Genomic DNA, 21557 nt, shown 5'->3' with positions numbered 1-21557 from the left:
GGTTTACTATGGCCACAGATCTGTGCGTGGCTCCTTCACATCCTGTAAGTCCCAGTTCAGATGTATTTTCTCCTCAGACAGACATTTCTTTTTTTTTTTTTTTTTTAAAGTTTAATTTTTTTAAATTTATTTATGGCTGTGTTGGGTCTTCGTTTCTGTGCGAGGGCTTTCTCTAGTTGCGGCAAGTGGGGTCCACTCTTCATCGCGGTGCGCGGGCCTCTCACTATCGCGGCCTCTCCTGTTGTGGAGCACAGGCTCCAGACGCGCAGGCTCAGCAATTGTGGCTCACGGGCCTAGTTGCTCCGCGGCATGTGGGATCCTCCCAGACCAGGGCTCAAACCCGTGTCCCCTGCACTGGCAGGCAGACTCTCAACCACTGCGCCACCAGGGAAGCCCCCAGACAGACATTTCTTGATCAATCAATCAAGAGTAGCCATCCCACCTCTAAATGTCCTTACTATCACACTGCTCCTTTATTATTTTTTAGAGCAGTTACGATATCCTGTTTATAGCTTTGTTTACCGAGGACCACTATCTCAGTCTGAGGACCCAAGAGAAGGCTCTTATCTACAATAGTAAAATTTAGTCCACTTCCCCCACCCATGAGAACGTAAACTCCATCCTATCAGGGTCCTGGTGATCTTGCTTGCCATCAATAATCCAGGACTTAAAACTGTGCATGGCACACAACTAAAGGACAACAAACAGCTGTTGAATATATATAGTGATTAATACACTACTTAAAATCCAACTTTAAATATTACCTCAGGAACGACTTCTTCTGAGGCAGAAAAAAAGTATGTATATACAATTAATTCTGAAGCAGCATCGATGTATTTCTCCTGTGAAGATACAAACAGAAAAAAGGTGACTTTTAAATATTAATCAAGATCAAAATTCATTCCTCATTAAACATTCAGAGCAAGTAGTATCACTGCTAAGTAGTATCATCACAATTAGCTACCTTAAGTCTTTTCATGTGAAAAGATTAAATATAAGGAAATGAAATAAACTGTTTCTAAGGCAAAAGACCATTGTAACTAAGTGCTTTTATATGCCTTCAAATAAAGTTCATTAAATATAACAAGCTCAATTCATATTTATTAATTTAATTTGATGATGAGTATAGGAAGAGATGTGTGTCTGACATGCAAACACAAACATACATACGATAATCTTTAGACAATGAGCTTTTGCTTTTAAAAAGTTTACACTCTAACTGCATGTTGCAGTCTCAAAGACTCAAAATGCTAAAATGCAATACAAAATCTAAATAACCAGGTCAATAGAAGAAATATATTAACACAGGCAACACCCACCCACTTTTTACTCAATTCTGTTTCATGAAGGCAAATACTATAGAGGATATATGACAAAGTGTTTTTATTATAGAAAAACTTAGATTGAACTAAAGTATTTCTAATAAGAGTGAAATAAGTCCTGAGTTTTTGGTGAAGCCCTCCTTATACAGAAAATTAAATTACAATATATCTGTGCTTGTGGATTAAAGTATAAAATCATTTGATACCTTCAGAGGTGACTCTCCACCTATATAAACAAAAAATACACGATGCCTCTTCTGCACATGTTCAAACATTTGCTGACTTGGAAGTGGCCGAATTAGAGCCCTGTTTGAAAATAAAACAAAACAAAAAAACTTGCACTTGAACTAAGGATAGTATATAATTTACTCCTATTTATATGTCATCCTATCATATCTAAAGTTACAAAGTTTTAATATTGTATGAATTGCATTTTAAGTATATCACTCAATCTACATAAATCTAATAAACTATGGCCCGTGACCACTATTATACCCATATAATAAAAATACAGTACCTACAATTTAATCTACCAGTTTAAAAAATTAGCTTTAAATACATCCCTTTAGAGAGTATCATCTTAACCAATGTTTTGATAGGCAAAGATGGAACTATAATCCATTTAGAATCCTCAGCTAAAAACAAAATCCACATGAGAATTATTTTTTTTCTCCCTTTCAAAAGATCATTCACACAAACACACTGTGAAATACTATCCCAGGAGTTTCTAATATTATGTTTAGAATATTTATGTCTTACTCTGACCATTTAAATGCTAGTTTTAAAACACACTATAAAGGTTAAAATCTAAAATGTTTCCTAAGTATGTTATTCTCAGGAAAAATAAAATGGAAAATGGTAGTCATAATAGCATATAAGAATCTCATGAAGAGAAAACAAAACTATAAAAAGTTTTATTATACAGTCATTTTCAAAGCCAAATAGACTGAGAAATGAATTATACCAAAGATTATTATAAAACATATCACTTATGAAATACTATTAAAAGCTAAGAGGCAGTCTTTTTTTAGTGTGGTCTATATTATTAGATTTTTACTCCATCACATTTGCAAAAAAGAACAAAATGTATCCTGCAAAGGCAAACTTTTTCGAAACACACAATTCTTTAAATGCATTGCATCACTATACTCTAGCCACTATTTCAATACTTTAGTAATTAACTAGAAAGTGACACAACTCCAGAACTGACTCTTGAAATTTCCTTTGCAGTAGAGTCACTCCCAGTTACATCAGAAGGCCATCTTAAGCTTAAACTAAAACTCATTAAAAATTGCCAAAACATAAAGACTAATTTAAACCATAGGGGAATAAAATAATCCTACTGGCGACCCCCTCATGTAATATGAAGTTATCTAAAAATTTATTTATTCACAAAGCAAATAAACAAACTGAAATATGCAATCAATGAGAAAATACAGTGATAATTATACTTTACTAAAGCTTTGCAAACTTTAATGTACAAAGACCATTCCTAATTCTGTGCCTTTTCTCAAATAATTTAAGCTAGATAGTATCATGCCACCCAACAAATCCATTCCAATATTTTAATTTATCTTAAAATTATTTTAAGCTATCAATATAATATATCCTGGCTGCAACTGAAAAGCATTTTCTGGTATTAAAGGCTAGGGATTAAAGCCCAGGTTTATTTAGAATATAATACTGTGGGGTGTCTCTGAAAACTGAAATTAGATAACAAGAAAAATAAATGAATGTAAACCAGGCAGTACAAAGGCAAAATTATAATAAAAAAAATTAAGATTCACAAAGCTGTTAGAAGTAATCAAGTTTTGAAAATGTATTAAAAATCCATTGGGGAAAATATTCTTCTATACACAAAGTGAATTTAAATGTGAGGCTAACAAGTACATAAGATCATGGACCCTTTTATTCCTCTCGAGGAGCTCTTTGCATATGCTACGCAACCCTAGCTTTCCTTTATAAATAAATAGACAAATTTTATTTAGGCTAAACACCTAAAAATATGTATGTTCAATATGGTCTACTCAAATACATTTAACTTGCAAATACTAATATTATATAGTAAAGGCCCTTCATAATGCAAACTTACCCAGACACTCTGTGAGCAAACTCAATTATATCATCTTTAGTTCGTGGTCCTCTATAATTATACGCCAGGTCCCCTTTTAATCTTAAAAAAAGAAAATAGGGTAAAAGTTTAGATTATTTCAACTGTTTTCACATTTAATGATAATCACTCTATTGTAACACAAATTACAGCAAATAAAATAGTAAATGCAGTGGAGTTTTAGAAGTAGCATAATCATGTAAAAAACAGCCAATAACTGGCTTCAGGGAACCAACAACCAAAATGCAAAGAAAAAGGCTGTATTTTATTAAAATTACATGAAAATATTTTACTCTGTATTTGATAATTGCATTGTGTCTGTGCCTTCTGATAAACGAAAAATATATACATTCACAGTCAAGAACTCATCAAAGCTTAATTCTCACTATCTTCTCTATTAAAAAGTAAGTGAAAGGACAGGGAATTAAAAGTATTTTGGTAAAGGTAAAACCAATTTTAAGCAATACAACATCAGAGTAACATGACAGCTGCTCCAAGATTAAAGAGTAAAACAATGCATAAAAATACCTCTTCTAGAAAATTAGATAATTTTCCAAAAGCCTGCCAATGAATTGTGTCCAACTAACTGAAATTTTTTTAAAAAATTGTGAAAGCACAGTAGAACATCTATAATTAAACAGAAAGAATAGAAAAGATAATTTACTGAACACAAGAAAGTCAAAGAGGCTTACAAACTTTTTTTTTTAAAGGTTCTGCCCTGGAAGTATTTTGTGTGTGTGCATGTGTTATTTTATTTTATTTTATTTTATTTATTTTTTTGGCCATGCCATGTGGCCTGTGGGATCTTAGTTCCCTGACCAGGGACTGAACCTGTGCCCTCAGCAGTGAAAGCAAAGAGTCCCAACCACTGGACTGCCAGGGAATTCCCTTAGCAAACATTTTTAAACAGTGGGGGAAGGAAGGGAGGCCAACACAAAATCCAAGAAATAAAAAAATTAAAATTAGTCAAGTTTTAAAATCTGAGATTTTAAAATACTAAAATAACTTACTTTATAATAAAAATAAGTTTCAAAATAATTCCTCAACTCTCCACATTATTGAAATAAGGATGAGATCAGGATTAAACTCATGAGAAAATTCAATAACATCATGATTATAAAACACAAGTCCTTTAGAATTATCACAATATTTCTTCTACCGTATATGCTCTGTCTTAGACGTGATCAACATCTACAGATGAGAATTAACATCCATCAATTTGATTCTCTTTTCTTTCATCTCTAATGAAATAAATCTATTTCAATTATAGAAAAGTAAAATTTGTTAGGAGACAGGATTCACAAGTTAAACAGAATATACCCTTGAGCTCCTCAGGGGTAGAGCTTTCCTAATTTACAACTGTATACCTTGTCCTGCTCAGCGCCTGTCACAGTAAACTCAAAACACATTTGGTGAATTAGCCATAAACCACACATTAACTTAAGTGCAAAGAAAAGCATGGATGAAGTCCCTCTCCCTGGATCACACACTGCACCTAGAAAGAACTGCAGAACCCAAATCTTCAGTCCTCCAAGGAAGCTACTAGAAATTAATGTAATAAAATGTAAGTAGAGTGAACTAATAAAAACACACATATAAACATACAACACTCAACTTACAGCTTAATTGTTGGATAACCTCGAACTCCAAACTCTGAAGCAATGCCTTGATAAGAAAAAGAATAAATAATTCTAAATTTTTTTAAAATGAGAAACTAGGTAATAAATGAGCCTTTTACTTAAAATATATATATATTTATACAAATCCATATAGATATGCTGTTTTCAATTCTTATAAAAGAATATAAACACATACAAAAAAGAAAAAACATGACATTCTCATACAAAATAATTACTTTATAATCCAACTTATGACCTGCACAAAAATACTGTAACAAAAAAAAAAGCCAAAAGAGTAAATTTTTATCTGTGAGTCTGTTTCAGTGCTGTTATACACATTCGTTTTATTTTTCAGATTCCACAAATAAGTGATAACAAAGTATTTATCTTTCTCTGTCTGACTTATTTCAGTAAGCATAATACTTTTTAGGTCCATCCACGTTGTTACAAATGGCAGTTTCATTCTTTTTTTATGGCTGAGTAATATTCCATTGTATATATATATACCACATCTTCTTAAGCCAATCGTCTGTTGGCCCTTGGGTTGTTTCCATGTCTTGGGTATTATAAATAGTGCTGCTGTGAACACTGGAGTGCATGTATTTTTTCAAATTAGAGTTTTCATTTTTTCCGGATATATACCCAGAAGTGGGATTGCTGGATCATATGGTAGCTCTACTTTTAGTTTTTTAAGGAACCTCCATACTGTTTTCCATAGTGGCTGCATCAATTTAATTCCCACCAACAGTATACAACTGTTTTCTCCACATCCATCCTCGCCAACATTTGTTATTTGTAGACTTTTTGATGATGGCCATTCTGAGAGAGAAGTAAGAGGTGATATTCCATTGTAGTTTTGATTTGCATTTCTCTAATAATTAGCGACATTAAGCATCTTTTCATGTGCCTGTTAGCCATCTGTATGTCTCCTTTGGAGAAATGTCTATTTAGGTCTTCTGCCCATTTTTTAATCAGTTTTTTTTTCTTTATATTAAGTTGCATAAGCTGTTTATATATTTTGGTATTAAACCCTTATTGGTTATATCATTTGCAAGTATTTTCAGGTCAAGCATATTCTAATTGAATACTGCTGTTATTGAGATTGCCCTCTTCCAAGAAAAAACACAGATTATGTGTGTAATGTACGTTCTTAATGCTCCCCATCCCAAATTAAGAAGGCAGGTAAATATAAGCCATTATTACTTTCAACTAAACCTCATTAAAAACTGCCAAAATATAAAGACTAATAAAACTGACTGGAGGGGGCGGTGTAGCCCAGTAGCAATTGCTTACGTAATTTAGTGTAAAATTTATTTGTACACAAATCAAATTAAAAAAATGAAATATGCAATCAATGAGAAAATACAGTGGTGGTATTTTATAGCTGACGTTATGGTTCTCATGACAGGCTTCAGAGAGAAAATCCCAGCTCCACACATAACCCCATCACTTAATTTCCTTGACCTCAGTTTTCTTACCTATAAGATGGAGATGATACCACCCACCCTTTAGCCCTTTGGTTCTTTGAACATTACTTTCATCTCTGACAGAATTTCAACTGACAATGACTGCTAAAACTTCAAAGGTAGGTTTTCCTAAATGTAAATGATTGTATAATTAAAGAGGCACACAGCAAGGCATGAGTTACAGGCACATAATGACCCAGGTTAGGGTTCCAACGTCTCCATTTATTGTCCATGCAGCTCAGTGTAAGCTCCTTCACTTTGGATTTTGTTTCCGCTTCTGGGGATACCACTCATCTTGTAGGGCTATGGGTGGTATTTAAAACAAGGAAGTGTGGAGAAGAATCTAACAGAGAGTTCGGCACATACAGATGCTCAGATGCTGAGTCCATTTTCTTCTATTCTTGGTCCTGACCTCACTGTTAAGTAATTACCTGCTGACACACTAATGTGCAGAAAATATTAATAAGAACTAGCATGTGTAGATATCTTATAACTGACATTAATATGCCTTCAACTACCCCTCAAAACAATTTTGTGAGGTGGGGTGACGGATGCTAATGTTATCTTTCAGATAAGCTAATACTTCGGAAGACTAGGTAACTTGTTAAAAAGCAAGCATTGATTAGGTAGCAGGGCCGATACTGAAACTCAAGTCTGAGTTTAAATCTTTTGTTCTTTACATTTTCCTATCAAAGAACAATGGTTTATACAGAAACCTGAGATCAATTCCATTACAAACTGAAGAATCCATCTGCAACGTGAATAACTTCCCCTGAAATTATGTAATTTTAAATGTTCAGAAAATAAGGTTATGCATAAAGCTCCCTATTTCATTTGTTTTCTCCTTGAAGTGATAACAACTTGATGGTTAAGATAGGCCTGATTTTGAATCATGGTGATCTTGGATTCTGGGCCTAATTCTGCTGCTAACTTTGATGTCTGAAATTAGTAAAGTCAGTTCACTGCTAATTACCTTCTGTTACTTCATCTACACAATGAAAGGAGGGAAAAAGTGAGGAGTTGAACTCAACCTGAAATCCTTTTCAGCTCAAAAATACTATTTTTCTTAGTGTTTACTGAGTGTCACTATGTGTCTAACATGAGAAGGGAATAAAATAATGCAGAGGTTCTCAACTGGGGGTGATTTTGCCCTCAATGTCTGGAGACATTTCTGGTTGCCACAACTTAGGGGGTGGGGAGAGAATGGAGCTACTGGCATCTAGTGGGTAGAGGCCAAGAATGCTGCTAAATATCCTACAATGCATAGGAAAACTCTTCTCCCCCCCAAAACAAAGAATTATCTGGCCCAAAATGTCAACAGTACCAAGTTTGAGCAACCCTGAAATATAGTCACTGACTAAAAGGGCTTATAATCTAGAAAGGTAAGACTGATCTGCAAATATATCTGAGATCTAAGAATCAGAATAAGAATGTTATTGGCCAAATGCCCTTGAAAGTTTATACATGAAAGGGGGGTAAAATATGATCTTTACTATAAAATGATGTCACACTTACGTTGAGGAATAAATGGAATTTCAGTGGTTTCGTAATAGAAATCAGTACATGACTACAGGTAACATCATAACATTTTAACTTTTGAATGAGAAATAATTTTTGTGCTCATTTTTGGAGGAATATGTAGAAAAAGAAAGGCTAAAATAATATGTAAATTTACACTGGACATTATACAACTTTTTAATGTTATTTGATATATTATTAATTAAAACCATGCATCAAGAAATTTTTGATACACACAGGGCAGGGTAAATCATGAAAGTTCAAATCTCTCCTGTTCAAAACTTCTATACACAGAGATTTGTTGGACTGAGTGTGATGGCATTTATTTCAATCACTGCAATTACATGATTGAGAAATAAGCTACCATCAAACAGTCTAAGAGATTTTCTACACTTGATCACTGAATAATCCTATCCCACCCTAAACTGAGATCCTATAAATAACTATCCATCAAAATAATACTTTACTCTGTGATTCTCTAACTTGAGTGTGCAGCAGAATCACCTGAAGTCCATCTTAAAAATACAGATTCTTATGACTCAATCTGATTTTCATTTGGTAGGGTTGGTGTGGGCCTTTGAAATCTGAATTTATACTGAGCACCCCAGGTAATCCTAATGCAGGCAGCCTGCAGAGTAAACGTTGGGAAACACCAATGCTATAACCGTCTGAAAAGCAACCTATGGGGATGGAAGAAACAGGTACAAAACAACCAATCCTTTAGTGTTCTATAGTTAGATGCAGAATACTGCCAACAGCTAGCCTGAAAAAAGAAATTCAATTTCTTCACCTGTTTGATTCCAAGTTCTACTAAAATGCCTGTATTTGAGCTGCCTTGAAATATTTAAGAAAACTTTAAGAATTATATGCCAAAAATCTATTTGTAATCTCTAGACGGTAGTTTTTGAATACTTAACTACTTTTTTTAGGAAGATGATATTTCTTTTCTCCATAGCACATAAAACATCTTCTTGATTCTATAACAGAATGAAAAATTCATCCATCACTGACATCAAACACTAAACACCGGACAATTTATTTATGTTTATTGGTTATCCTCTGACTGACTGAAATAAATGAATGACTGTATGGACGAATGTATGTGTATGCATGTCTAATCAACATACATGCCTAGACACAAGAATTTACTTTCACAACAGTTAAAAGGAATAATTTCTTAAACACTGTAAAAGCTTATTTCAAGAAATACCAACTCGAGAATATTATCTTATCTCTCTCTCTAAGATAACTTCCTGCCATCGATCTCATCCCCTCTCAAAGTCGCAGCAATTCACTTGTGTGATTCAATAATTCCAGCTCTAACATCTCACCTGCACTCTAGTTCCCCATATTCCCAAACATCAATAAAGCAAAATACCACAAATTCAAAACAGCTGCTAACATGAAAACACACACAAAATTAAATGTATTATTCTTTCCCATTTAACCAGTGGTAATGTAGTTCAATGTTAATTGTGCTAGGAATCTTACACTATTATTTTCAATTGTTTTTCTTTATACCAGAGCCAATCTAGCACATCCGTGATTTAACCCTTGCAAATGTCTATAAGAATTACTGTTTCCTCTTTACTGCCCTGCCAACCACCCAAGTCTGCCCTCCCGGCACCCTATACCAAGAAGCATACAAAAGTCCACTTAGATGATCTTTTTGTCTCTAACTGTTCTTTTCATCTGTTCTTCTTTTCAAAAACATTTTTATCAAATCATATGCCTTCTCAAAAATGTGTATTACCTCTCAATTGACAACTGATAAAATCCAAAACACTTTGTCCCACCTGAGAGGCTCTTAGAATCTGGTATTATCCCTTAGCACCTTATAAGTACTAGCCATTGTTCTAGGGGTTTTGAATAAGAAATATTAATACAGTCCTCACAACCTTGAGAATTATCACTCTCTCATTTACAGACAAGGAAACTAAAATTAAGAGAGGTTAAGCACTTCCCCAAAGCCACAAAAGTAAGAGATGATAGACTTGGGCTTAAAACATACATCTGTCTTGTTCCAAACTTATATCCAGAGTACAGTGCTGATTTCCTAAAATGAAATATGCATTTTGCATTTCATACTTCTACTTTCTTCATTAATTAAAGGAAAAGGGAACCTACATTTATTGCATACTACGAGGGACTGTACATGTGCTACCTCATTCTAATCTCAAAACAACCAATAAAATATTCATTACAATTAAATATTTACCTGTGTGCAAATCAAAGTTTTAGACACGTTAAGAAACTTTCCCCGTGCTACAAGGCAAAAGTAGTAGGCAGAGCCGTATTTGATCTACTTTCTGAAGCCATGCTCTTTCCAAATCTGTGTGATACCTTATACTTCTCTAAACTTAATTTTGCCTTTTCCCAAATCCTTTAAGACAGGTGTTGGTAAACTTTATCTGTACAGGGTCTGATAATAAATATTTTAGGCTTCGTGGGGCCTACAGTCTCTGTTGTAACTACTTGAATCTGCCTCTGGGACATGAAAACAGTCATAAATAAGGGTAATCAAAGGAGAGTGACTTGTTCCAGTCGAGCTGTATGTACAAAGCAGGCGGGGGCCAGACTGTCCAGCGCTGTAGTTTGCCAGTTTCTGCTCGAAGACATTCTAGTCTTTGGTACAGACTCACTGAACTCTTTTTCAGCTCTATGATTTTGCTTTAATATTCTCTCTAATGTGAACACTTTCCCGATCCTCACTTGTATTTATCCTAACTCAGCTTGCCCTTCGAGTTCCCGTTACTCCTCTACCATGCCATTCAGGCTACTCAGACAGCAAACTCTCACTCTTAAGCCATGCAGCAATATCAAGAGTTCAACACTCAAATTTCTGTGGCTGTCTCAGAAAACTGATATCTCAAGTGGGCTCAAAATAGGAACAATGGCTCATACATCTATATTGGGTATAAGATTAACATAGACTGCATATTACACATTCAATGGTTAATTCATCTAACTCATAAAATATACAGTCTGAAATCTCTAAGATAATTTTAATTTTACATGAGCAAAAAAATATATATATTTCTTCCTCTTACCTTGAATACTGCTTCATGTAATTAAAACACTTTCATTACAAGAACAGTAGAATAATAAACTGAGTAGATGCTTACTGGAATAGGAAGTAGCGTCCATCTTTCCAACTTTAACTGGAGAACCAATGTTTTTCATCTCGAGACCAACTTCGTTCCAAATTGGTTCCAGTTTTTTACAATGGCCACACCATGGTGCATAAAACTTGTTTGGAAAAAAAAGAAAAGAGAGAGAGAGAGAGAAAACCACTGAAATACTGTGCTACTTTGGGTATCAATCTTAATTTTAAAAGAATCTTTTTGACTAAATGATTAGATAATAATCTATTTTAGACAAAAAGTCTAAATATAATTTTTAAAGTGGTTTCAAAATAAAAGAACACACATATACACAAACCTAGACAGGTCATCTCCTAGGATATACCTCAACACTGATACTACTTTAAGTTTAAATGACTATTGATATCTATTTAAAGTAGATGATTTACAATAAAGCATCTTTGCTCCCAAGTGTGTCCATGTTATATATAAAATTAGACCACCAAATACACTTCATATATCATATGCACACCCCTTAAGTGTTAATAATAAATATTAATTTATTTCTATTACAAAAATTCCAACACAGTAGGTGCCTCTGCTGTTCTAAGCGTAACCACTGGTAAGATGTGGGGAATCATCAGGATGACTGGTTTGGTATAGTGACAAGTCAGGCTGATGGAACTAAAACCCTAGTTCGTTCCTCTTCAGAATCACCAGATGGCTGGGGTGGTACTTAGGTTCCTCCAGTGAAATAGTGTAACAAACTGCTTGTTGTACTTTTACGAAACAAGATTTATCTCTCTTTTAATATTACACTATGGAAATGTTCAAACATATACAAAAGGAAAACAGACAGAATTAAACAAGGGACCTTTACGCCTCATTGCCTGGCTTCAATAACTGTCAGCTCTGCCATTCTCATTCCATCTCTTTTGCTGCCACTCTACTTTTTTACTGAGGCATGTCAAAATGAATCCCAAACATCATAAGGTTTAAATACATTCAAAACGTCAAAGTGAGGAAAGGAAGATGAAAATCTGATTTTGTTCACTACTAAGATAAAAATATGATTTTGACTGCCAAGTGATATTACTATACTCAATCTCTTGGATAATATGAAAAAATAATAGTGAATTCTGTAATAAAATCATACCGTAATCTCCCTCAGACATAATCCACAAGTGGACCTCATTGAATTTCATCATTTCCCTGCCAGGAATCCTAAGGCTTTGACGTTCACTTTAATATAAAAACCTAAATGGTACTACCTGAGCAAACAAAGTGGGTAATATACATTAGTACTGTCTATTACATATTGGGGTGAAGAGAATGCAAAATAACACTTAAAATGGTAGGGGCGGTTACTTAGTACAAAAAGTTTACATACTCACATCTACAAGCCAAATATCATCCTTTCGATTTTCTTTAAATCTAAAAAACAAAAACAAGAAAACAAATCTTTGATTGTAGGTTTCCACTTTACAACTGAATAGTACAGGTAAAGATAATAAATTGATAAATATAGGAGCATAGAACAAATTCTTTCAATAAATTTTTATTTTTACTGAGAGACCTCTAGATCTTATCCATTAAACATCTTAATAAAAGTAGAGAAATGATAATTAGGAGTAAAGAATCAAAAAAAAAAAATTAAAGTGGGACTTTGTAGAAACACAGACAGACAAATGCTTTAGCCTGTAGCCCCTCTACTCCACTTACACTTGTGCCTTACAGAGCGGGCCTGAGGGGTCAGCCTCAGAAAAGTCTGCTTGCATGACTGGTCCCTGGGTGGCATCTGGGAACCTGAATTTCAGGAGGGTTCCCACCATTTCCTGTTAAGGGTGGTTCACTGGTCTCCCACTGTACAAACAATGTGGTTTGGTGATGAACAGCTACTTTCCTTCAGGGAGTCTGGAATTTTGGTAATGGCTAGGCAGAGGGGTGCTTGCATGGCCAATCCCCAATAAAAATTCCTGGGCAGAGTCTCTAATGAGGTTCCTTGGTAGGTAGCATTTCACACTTGTGGTTGCAACTCCTGATGAAGACATTAAGCACGTCCTGTGTGACTCTACTGAGAGGACTCTTGGAAACTCGTTCCTGGTCTCCCCTGGAATTCGCCCCACGTCCCTTTCCCTTTGTTGATTTTGCGTTGTGTTCTCTCACTGTAACAAATCATGGCTCTGACTTCCACGACAGGCTCAGTCCTCTGAGTGTTCCTAGTCAATCAGTGAAGCTGGGGGTGCTTTGGGGAACCCTGACACAATACAAAGAATTTTCCTAAAACACAGTTCTGATCATGTTACTCTTATTTGACATTTTCTAGGTCCCTTCCCACCACCTACAAAAAAAAGTACAAATTACTACACTACTCTGGCTCCAACTTATCTTCCCACTCAAATATAAGCACCCAATCAAATATATATGATTATATATTTGAGTATATAATCATACTCAAATATGAGTATGATTTCCAATCAGACTATGGTACTTACCACAGCTAAACTCACAATGTTTGACTTTCTACATTCTTTCATATTCAAATCCTATCCAGCCAAAAGCACTGCTAACTCTGTAATGTCTTCCTAAGTTCCTCAAAGCTAGAAACGATCTCTCCATATCATCTTTACCCTCTTTATGATTCTCATCAATTTCCACACGTTGTAGTTACTTACATATTATCCAACCATAGATACGCTAAGCGAGAACGAGTGTATTTGTTTCATCTCCTAGTGCCTTGCACAGCGATCTATATTCAATTTGTACTGGATGAATGACAAAAGTTCTCTGTGGGGATATTCTAATAAGATTCTTAACCCTATAGGTAAGACAAAGAGAACATATCCCCATACCATAGCTGTTAGGTCCAAAGGTGTTCACATCTACACAACTACAACACAGTCTGCTGTGTACCACAGACAAAGACAGCGCCCTTAATCAGTCCCCGAAATATTTTGGCTTGGCTCCCCTTGTGGTTTATAGTAAAAAATTCTATTTTATATTCATCTCGTGGGGCTACCCAGGAATGTGTCACAGCCACCTTAAGCAAGTTGTTGAACCAGAGCCCTCTAATTGATGGTCATTATTCTTGAGGTCTTTGTAGACAAAACCCCATGCTCTGCACCCAGCGGCCAATGTTGGAGGTTGCCGTCCCCCCCTCCTTGATGTTTAATAGCCATCCTCCTCTCCCACCAATTTGAGTCTTTGGGAAGGAGTCGAAGGGTACAGAAGTCCCTTACAGAGCCCCACATGGAGTGGAAAGTGTTGTAATTGTAGAAGGGCATACAGTTAAAGGAAGGGGCAGACAACGTGTTCGCACATGCAGGGTTAATGAGAAGTACTGGACTGGGGAACTGCTGCCTTCAGCCCCCAGGCCACTTGCCTGAGATGTGTAATCCAGGCCGTGATAATCTTGTCCCCTCCCATCTGCTGACTAAGCCTGTCCTTTAACTGTTCATTAAAATGCTCAACACCCCTGTGGATTAGGGGTGATATGGAGAGTCCACTGTATGCCCCATGACTGAGCTCACTGATGTGTAGCTTGGACTGAAAATCCAGGGCTGTTAGCAGATACAGTGCTCTCAGGGAACCTGAATAGGAAACAAATGTTGTCCTATAGGGCCTGACAGTGTGGCCCGAGTCAGTGGAATGCGTGGGGATGGCTAGACCAAGTGTCAACTGCAGTCAGGATCCAGGGGGATACTATGGGTGGGATGAGGTGCCTAATGTGTTCTATCTGCTGAGAACGCCCTGGCCCAACGTGAAGTAATGTGTTCCTGGGTAGTTATGTTTAGCCTTGACCAGGGTCTGACAAGCGGGACAGCTTTTTCATGCTGGTTCAGTCTTCCCACAGCAGTGGCAATCTGTGCATGCCAGCTCAACCTACAACAGTGTCTGAATTTCCAAGGGCCATCCTCTTGTGGATCCAGGAGGCAATTAGCTGCACATCTGCTTGCTCTGGAGTGGAGAACAATTCAGTTCCTGTGTTCAGCTGACAAGCACAGGATGCTCATTGGTCGTTTCCCTTTGTCAGCACAGGGGCCTTCCTGGAGAGCAACCACGGAGGGAACAAAACGCTTAGTAGGGGCAGAACCGATCTTCATCTCAATGTCCCATCCTCACAGGGGGTCTGCTTTATATGCCACACAACCAACGGCCAAGCCATTTGCCAGAGCCCAGCGAGTCAGTGAACATACAGCAGGGCCTATTTGCGAGGGCTGGAGCGAGGAGCAGGTGGGGGAACAGCAGGAGAGACCTCAGTCTTCCACACTGCATGAAGCTGCCCATTGTGCAAAGGTCCTTTACCACGCTTGGGAAGGACAGGTCTCTTTCAGGTTGGATGCGGGCTGCACCCAGCTCCATCCCAGGAGGAGCCATCAGTGAACCAGGCCCATAGGTGGTATGGGAGGTCTCTATTACCCGGGTCCCCGTTGGGCCAGAGGAGGCAGTGGCTCCTGGGGTGTTACTCCTGGGAGGTGGGGGGACACTCGGGAGACCTCTTCACTGAATTGTGAGACTCCACCTGAGCTCCTGGAGGTACCATTCCTAGTTCATGAGATTCCAAAGCTATCGTTCTTCAGCAACATGATTAGAGTATCTGCTCGTGAGTCTACTACCACACTTATCCACCAAGGGCCAACAGGCCAGTAACTGCCTCTCAAAAGCCACGTATCCTTCAGCCAGCTTGGGGGGCTTATCAGGTCTATGCTGGTTTGTGATGTCGTCCTTCTGCCACAGGCTCCCATCAGCGAACTGAGAGGTTGCTGAGATGTGTAACTCAAACGGCAGATGTGGACCAGTGAGACCCGGGAGAAGGGAAGCCTGGTGGCCTGCCTAAGGGCCTCTAGAGTATCCTGTTGGTTGGTGCCCCACTCAAAGGCAGTGGCCTTTCTAGTACCTGATAGATGGGTGCCAGATCCCTGCACAAGTTATGTGACAACATCAGTAGCCCAATAAGCCCATCAATCCCTGAGCCTTTTTTATTTTGGGGGTCAGAAAGGGCCAAGAGTTTGGTAATGATCTCCTCTAGAATGAGATGTTGTACTGCTTCCCACATCACCCCCCAGGAATCTCAGTTGTTACACTTTGTGGGTATTAACAGCCCAGCCATGTTGCCACCTGTGAGTCATCATGGTGTCGGGTCCTTGTTGGACAGCGACCCTGTCTGGGCAATCTAGGAGCTGTTATCAATAGAGTGGAAGGTCTGTGCTCCCTCTAGGAGTTCTTCCAGGTCATGGCCTACCTACTGAGAGCAGACAGGCAGGGAATTTAGATACGCATAGGATATTAAAGGTGTGCTGAATCCATTCCCAATGAAGGAAATTGATCCGTATCAGCCCAGTGAAGACACTCGCTGGCACCTGACATCATTAATGCCGCAGACCAAGCTCCCTCTAGTAGCATCGTCCTGATGTCAGGTACCACCATGGTACTGAGCCACCTGTCATCAGTGTTGAGTCTCCAGGTACCCAAGGCCTTGTGCACAGGCCAGAGGGGGTCGGGGCGGGGGGGCTCCCGAATAGAAAAAGGCTCACAGAGCACTCTGGCTTCCTTTAGCTCAGCTACTTCTTTTACTCACCAGGCAGCCAACACCGTTTTGGGGAGACAAAGGCACTAAGAGCTGAAGGTCGGGTAGGTTCAGTCTTGCAGTGATCCAAGAAGATGGCCTCAGGTGCAGCAACCCCCACTGGGGCCTGGGGACCACGGCGATCAGGAGCACGCACAGCTAACACATCTATATCCGTTAGCATGCTGAAGAGGAGGGGCCCAGAAGTGCTCAGCCAGAAACGGGCCTGGGCAAGCGTGCTGGCGTTGGTCATCACAGACTCAAAGCCCGACAGCATTATACGTCTCCTCCTCCTCCTGGTAGCGGGGGCTGTAGGGATCATACTCACCTGTATACTGATACCCAAAAGGCCCAAGAAGTGCAACTCTCCTCCACCTCCCCAATGAACTCTGACCTTGGCAGCCCCCCCGGGGAGAGAGAGGCCTCCACCGAACACCCTGTCAAGGTCTGGGTAAAGGTTTTGGGACTCTCTGACTTGTCTCCAGACTCACTAGGCAGGATGGTGGGCGTAATTCTAATAGCCACAGGGCTGTCATCATGCTGACCTTTGAAAAAGCCCATCAGACCCCTCACAGGTTGGTACCTGGCCATGAGGTCCTTGGTAAGGAGCCTATCAATCTCCTCCTTTGAGACCCCGTTATTGAGCAACCTCACTCAGAGCTTCTGGAAAGGCTCTTGCATGGGTCATCCCAGAGAGGGCACCCAGTTCCCACTTACTGTCACTCTGTGCTGGTCAACCTTTGTGCTCTTCATGGTGGCTGCTTTTCCCATGTCCAGAAATTTGTCAGTTAAGCCTTGGACTGTGTCACAGACTGACTGACCTGACTGCATGAGGAGGCTGAACTGGGTCCAGTAACAAACAGGAACAGGAAGGACAAACCTAGAGCTCTGAGTCTGCTTGACAGTCTCATTACTCACTGTTCCTAATCCCGCACCACAGGCCCAGGAGACCACCAGGAGGCTTGCAGGGCCACTTCCTCCTCTGTGAAGGAGGGCCAGATGTGTTCTTCAGTTACCGGAAACTCACTACAGATGGGCCCAAACCGTTAGTTCACGGAGCACCCGGCCGAGGAAGGTTAGGGTCCTGGGCATCTGCACCTGCCCATCCCTGCTTCTTCCTCCTCCTTAAGCAAAGTCACGCTGTTAGGGCGTTCTTACGGATCAGGTCTAGAGCGACACACCCTTCCAGGCACCATGAAGTTTAACAAAATCACCTCTGTGTTAACCTGAGAATCAAAGTGCCCATCAACAATCCACTAGGGCGCCCAATACCCATTATCAAGGCTGCTGAGTGCCCCGTGGCATCTCTGGGCTTTCCGCTCTTCCAGAGCAGGACTGTGCCCAACTGACCACCCTGCTGCTGTACCAATTCTGTTGTGTACAGGTGGTTAATTAGGACAACAAGCCAAACTGAAAGTCACAATCGAGACTTTATCCAGTTACTGTGACAGTGCAAGCCAAGAGGCAGAAAAAACAGGTGCTAGCCCTTCAGTGTTCCATTTTTCTGGGTGGAACTGGAAGAGGCGAGGGGTCAGAGAAATTCACCTCACTGCTGAGGAGCCCTGAACCAATGGCTTCTGCCTCTCTCAGGACCCATGGGCAGAGGGAGGGAGAAGGGAAAGGACAGGAGTGGAAAGGTACTGAGTCCTAGTGGAGAAAAGTGCCTCAGCCACACCCCTCAATAAGGAGCTTCCCAGGGGAGGTTTTCCTAAGAAATGCCTTAGGTGAGGCCCCCAACAAGGAGGCCTTCACAAGAGGCAACTGGGCGAAGAATGAAGACACGCACATGCGCACGGCTGCCCTGGGGGCCTGAGTCTATGACAACTCCCTCCAGAGACTGCAGGGCATTGGCTGTGCCCCAAGTCTGGTGCGGGGAGGGCAGCTTCCCGCTGGAGGCCTGCCCGCAAAAGCCTTGTAATTGCCTATGGTCAGGCCTGAAAGATCAATCACGCACAGGGTTTTGGTCTGAAGCAGCACTCCTCACCTACTATAAGCAAGGCCTTGTGATTAATGCTGTGTTACGGCATGGTTACCAAATTCCAGCCCCCACTGAGTAGTGACTAAGGCCAAAAGACTTAACAAATGTACAGGTAAAATGGTAAGACAGAAGAGTTTGCCAATTTTTTATTCTTATAACTGTTCGTAAAACTCTTGAGCACAATCTCATTTCATACATATATAGCACTTAGGGCAACTCCTGGAACAAAACTGGTGCTACATTAGCATTGGTCATTACTGTCTCTGTTATTAAAAGATTACATTCACACTTCGTAGTACATTCGAAACTAATATAATATTGTAAATCGACTATACTTTAAAAAAAAAAACTACCTCCATACAGAATTAGCAAATTATGTAGTGTAGATTAAGTGCTCAATAAAACAAGTGTTATTTAAAAAAATATTAGATTCATACAAATATTCACATAACATCACAGTTGGAAGAAGTGAAGATACTATTTAAAAAATATATACTCACGATTCATCTAAATCTTCTACGTATCCTTTACAGAAAGCCATATCAAGTAAAAAAACTGAAAAAAAAAAAAGACAAAATGTATACAGTATAATAAATGCTGATTTATCTTTTGGCTTATATGCTTATTCACCTATAAAATGTTTTTGGTTTTTTACAGCCTACCAAAAAACTCATCATTCATCCATCTCAGGGCACAAATGATGCAAAAGCATAAGTACTGTAGTTCACCTGTTTAATAAATACTTACGACCGTATGGTGACAGCAAGTTCTACGTAGGCTAGTAAATCTTGAGACACCGAATTTCTCTTTAAATATATGTTTATTTTCATCCTATTTTTCCTTTTTACCATTCCATCTTTTTGGAGTAGAGATGAAAATTGTTCTTCTATATTTCTTTTTCTCTAGTAACAATTATCTTCTCAGTATAAACTTCAAACGCCATTCAAAATACCGTTCCCCCCGCCCCCAAATTGATAGATAGAAACAAAATTAAGCTACGCTCCTAATACTGATTACAAAACAGTGCCTGGCACGTAGAGGGAACTAAACGACTGCTGTGTAAGTGGACACACTGAGGTGAGAACCAAGGTACCCGATGCCGGCCAGAGGATGAGAAAGGCCAACACGCCCGCAGGTCACTTCTCACATCGCACAGCCCCCGGAGGCCCGACCAGGACCCATCCTTGAACCTCCCTCTCTTGGCCCCCGCGTGGGTAAAGATTCTTCAGATGTGACAAGACTCAGAACCCAAAGGCAAAGCAGGTTTGGCCGCCAGCTGGGAAGGCAGCATCCTTGACACCCATCGACGGAGTCAGCGCTTCTGAAACTTCCTGCCGCACCGAGAACGGAAGCAAACGGAAAGCGCGGATGCCCAGCAAAGCTGCGCCGGGGAAGGACCCTAAAGCGTCCTCTCAGTCTCGGGACCCAGGACCCGGAGGGCATCTCGGAGGCCCCGCAGGCCTCTCCCCACCCCGGGCCAAGATCCTGCCAGGCCCCCGCACCCGATCCCATCGGGGGAGGGTCCCCGTACCCGCCCGCATCGCCCCGCGCGGCCTTTACCTGTGGCGCAGAGCCGCAGGGCGGCCCCGCGTCTCCGAGCTGCCATGCTCGCCGCAGAGGAGCTGCAAGAGTCGACTCTGCAGAGCGAAGAGAAAGAGACACCGGCGGCCGCCGCCTGCGCTCCCGGAAAGGGAAGCCGGCCGGCCTGGGCGCGGAAGGGAAGCTCGGCGGGGGCGGGGCAGGCCGGCCTCCACTACCCTCCTAGGACCCCGCCGACCTCCGCCTCTGAGCATGTGCGGAACTACGGCGCCTGCGCGGAACTGGGACGCCTGCGCGGTCGCGTCCTCGAAGCCTCTGCTCCGGGGACCGCCTCGGGGAGCGTGGGAACCTAGTGTAGGGGCGCTTTCCTGTGGGGGCGGAGTGTTGCGTGGGTGTGCGTGGGGGTCGGGGGCGTTTCCGGGAAGTTAAACGCCTGCTAGACTTAGAGCGGAAGCTGAGGGAGGCTGGCAACGCTTGAGGCTGAATCCTGCCGTCTCTTTCACCTGCTGCTCTTGAGCAGTTAGCAAACAAATTCGTGAAAAGAGGTGGGTGTTAGCAGTGGGTAGAAAGATGGAAGGCTCTGGGTGCCGCGTGACCTTACATATGTCTCCAGAATGAATTTGGAATTTTCTTTGCCCCTGTTTGCAAAATGCGACGTCTGTCTCATTTTGCTTCATGAATGCGTTTTTGCCAAGAGTCCCCTTTAAAAAAGTGTTTCTCTTGAAACCTGAAAACATGAAGCTGATCATGGGGTATTATTATTATTTTTTTGATGATTTGTTCCAGTTTCCTGATTTTTGAAATAAAATACTTACCAGAAAATATTTATATTGCTATCTGTTTTTCTGCATAACAAAAGTAATTTATAAAAGCGATCTAGTTTTATACGGTAGTGACTGCTGCGGAAACTACATCTGACTTAATATGAAACTTTTATAGAAGGAGAAATAGCAGAGGATTTAGATTAAGTCAATTATTGAACGTGTGTTATGAGAAGAGAAATGGATTATGATGTCAGCCCATTCACCGTAGGTTCAAAATTCCATCAGGCAGAAAGCTCATAAAACACTGCTATTCCTAATGACTAGAAGATTAAGTTATAATCTGATTGAGAGCAAACCCTAGGTTTCATCCCTTTTATGCATACAGCATAGTAGCCGGTGCAGGCATTCAGCAGATTCAAATACGTATATTTTTAAATTGAGCATCTAGTTTATTCTAAAAGTTTAACATATGTAAATATTTAATCCTCACGAAAGTTCTCAAAGAGTGTAAATGAGGACCAAGGGGCTCAGAAGCTAATTTGGTTAATAATTTAAAATGATGGAGTTGCCATTTGAAACAAAGTCCCAGACT

General features: G+C 40.0%; 1 protein-coding gene across 1 annotated transcript in view; it reads right to left on the bottom strand.

Annotated features, from left to right (window-relative positions):
- TMX3 (thioredoxin related transmembrane protein 3) overlaps window positions 1–20462 on the bottom strand; it is a 42819-nt gene extending 22357 nt beyond the window's left edge. The window contains exons 1-8 of the mRNA XM_007189939.2: window positions 20223–20462; window positions 19163–19217; window positions 12513–12552; window positions 11161–11284; window positions 5052–5097; window positions 3415–3495; window positions 1529–1628; window positions 765–842 (exon numbers count right to left, since the gene is read on the bottom strand). Coding sequence (XP_007190001.1) covers window positions 765–842; window positions 1529–1628; window positions 3415–3495; window positions 5052–5097; window positions 11161–11284; window positions 12513–12552; window positions 19163–19217; window positions 20223–20268 — 570 coding nt within the window. The 5' untranslated portion in view covers window positions 20269–20462. The remainder of the gene's footprint in view (window positions 1–764; window positions 843–1528; window positions 1629–3414; window positions 3496–5051; window positions 5098–11160; window positions 11285–12512; window positions 12553–19162; window positions 19218–20222) is intronic.
- Between the last annotated feature and the right edge of the window lie 1095 nt (window positions 20463–21557).

Source organism: Balaenoptera acutorostrata, chromosome 13 (genome assembly GCF_949987535.1).
Source record: "Balaenoptera acutorostrata chromosome 13, mBalAcu1.1, whole genome shotgun sequence".
NCBI lineage: Eukaryota > Metazoa > Chordata > Mammalia > Artiodactyla > Balaenopteridae > Balaenoptera > Balaenoptera acutorostrata.
Note: the sequence above shows the minus strand (reverse complement) of the source record. Positions and strands in the feature narration are given on the sequence as shown.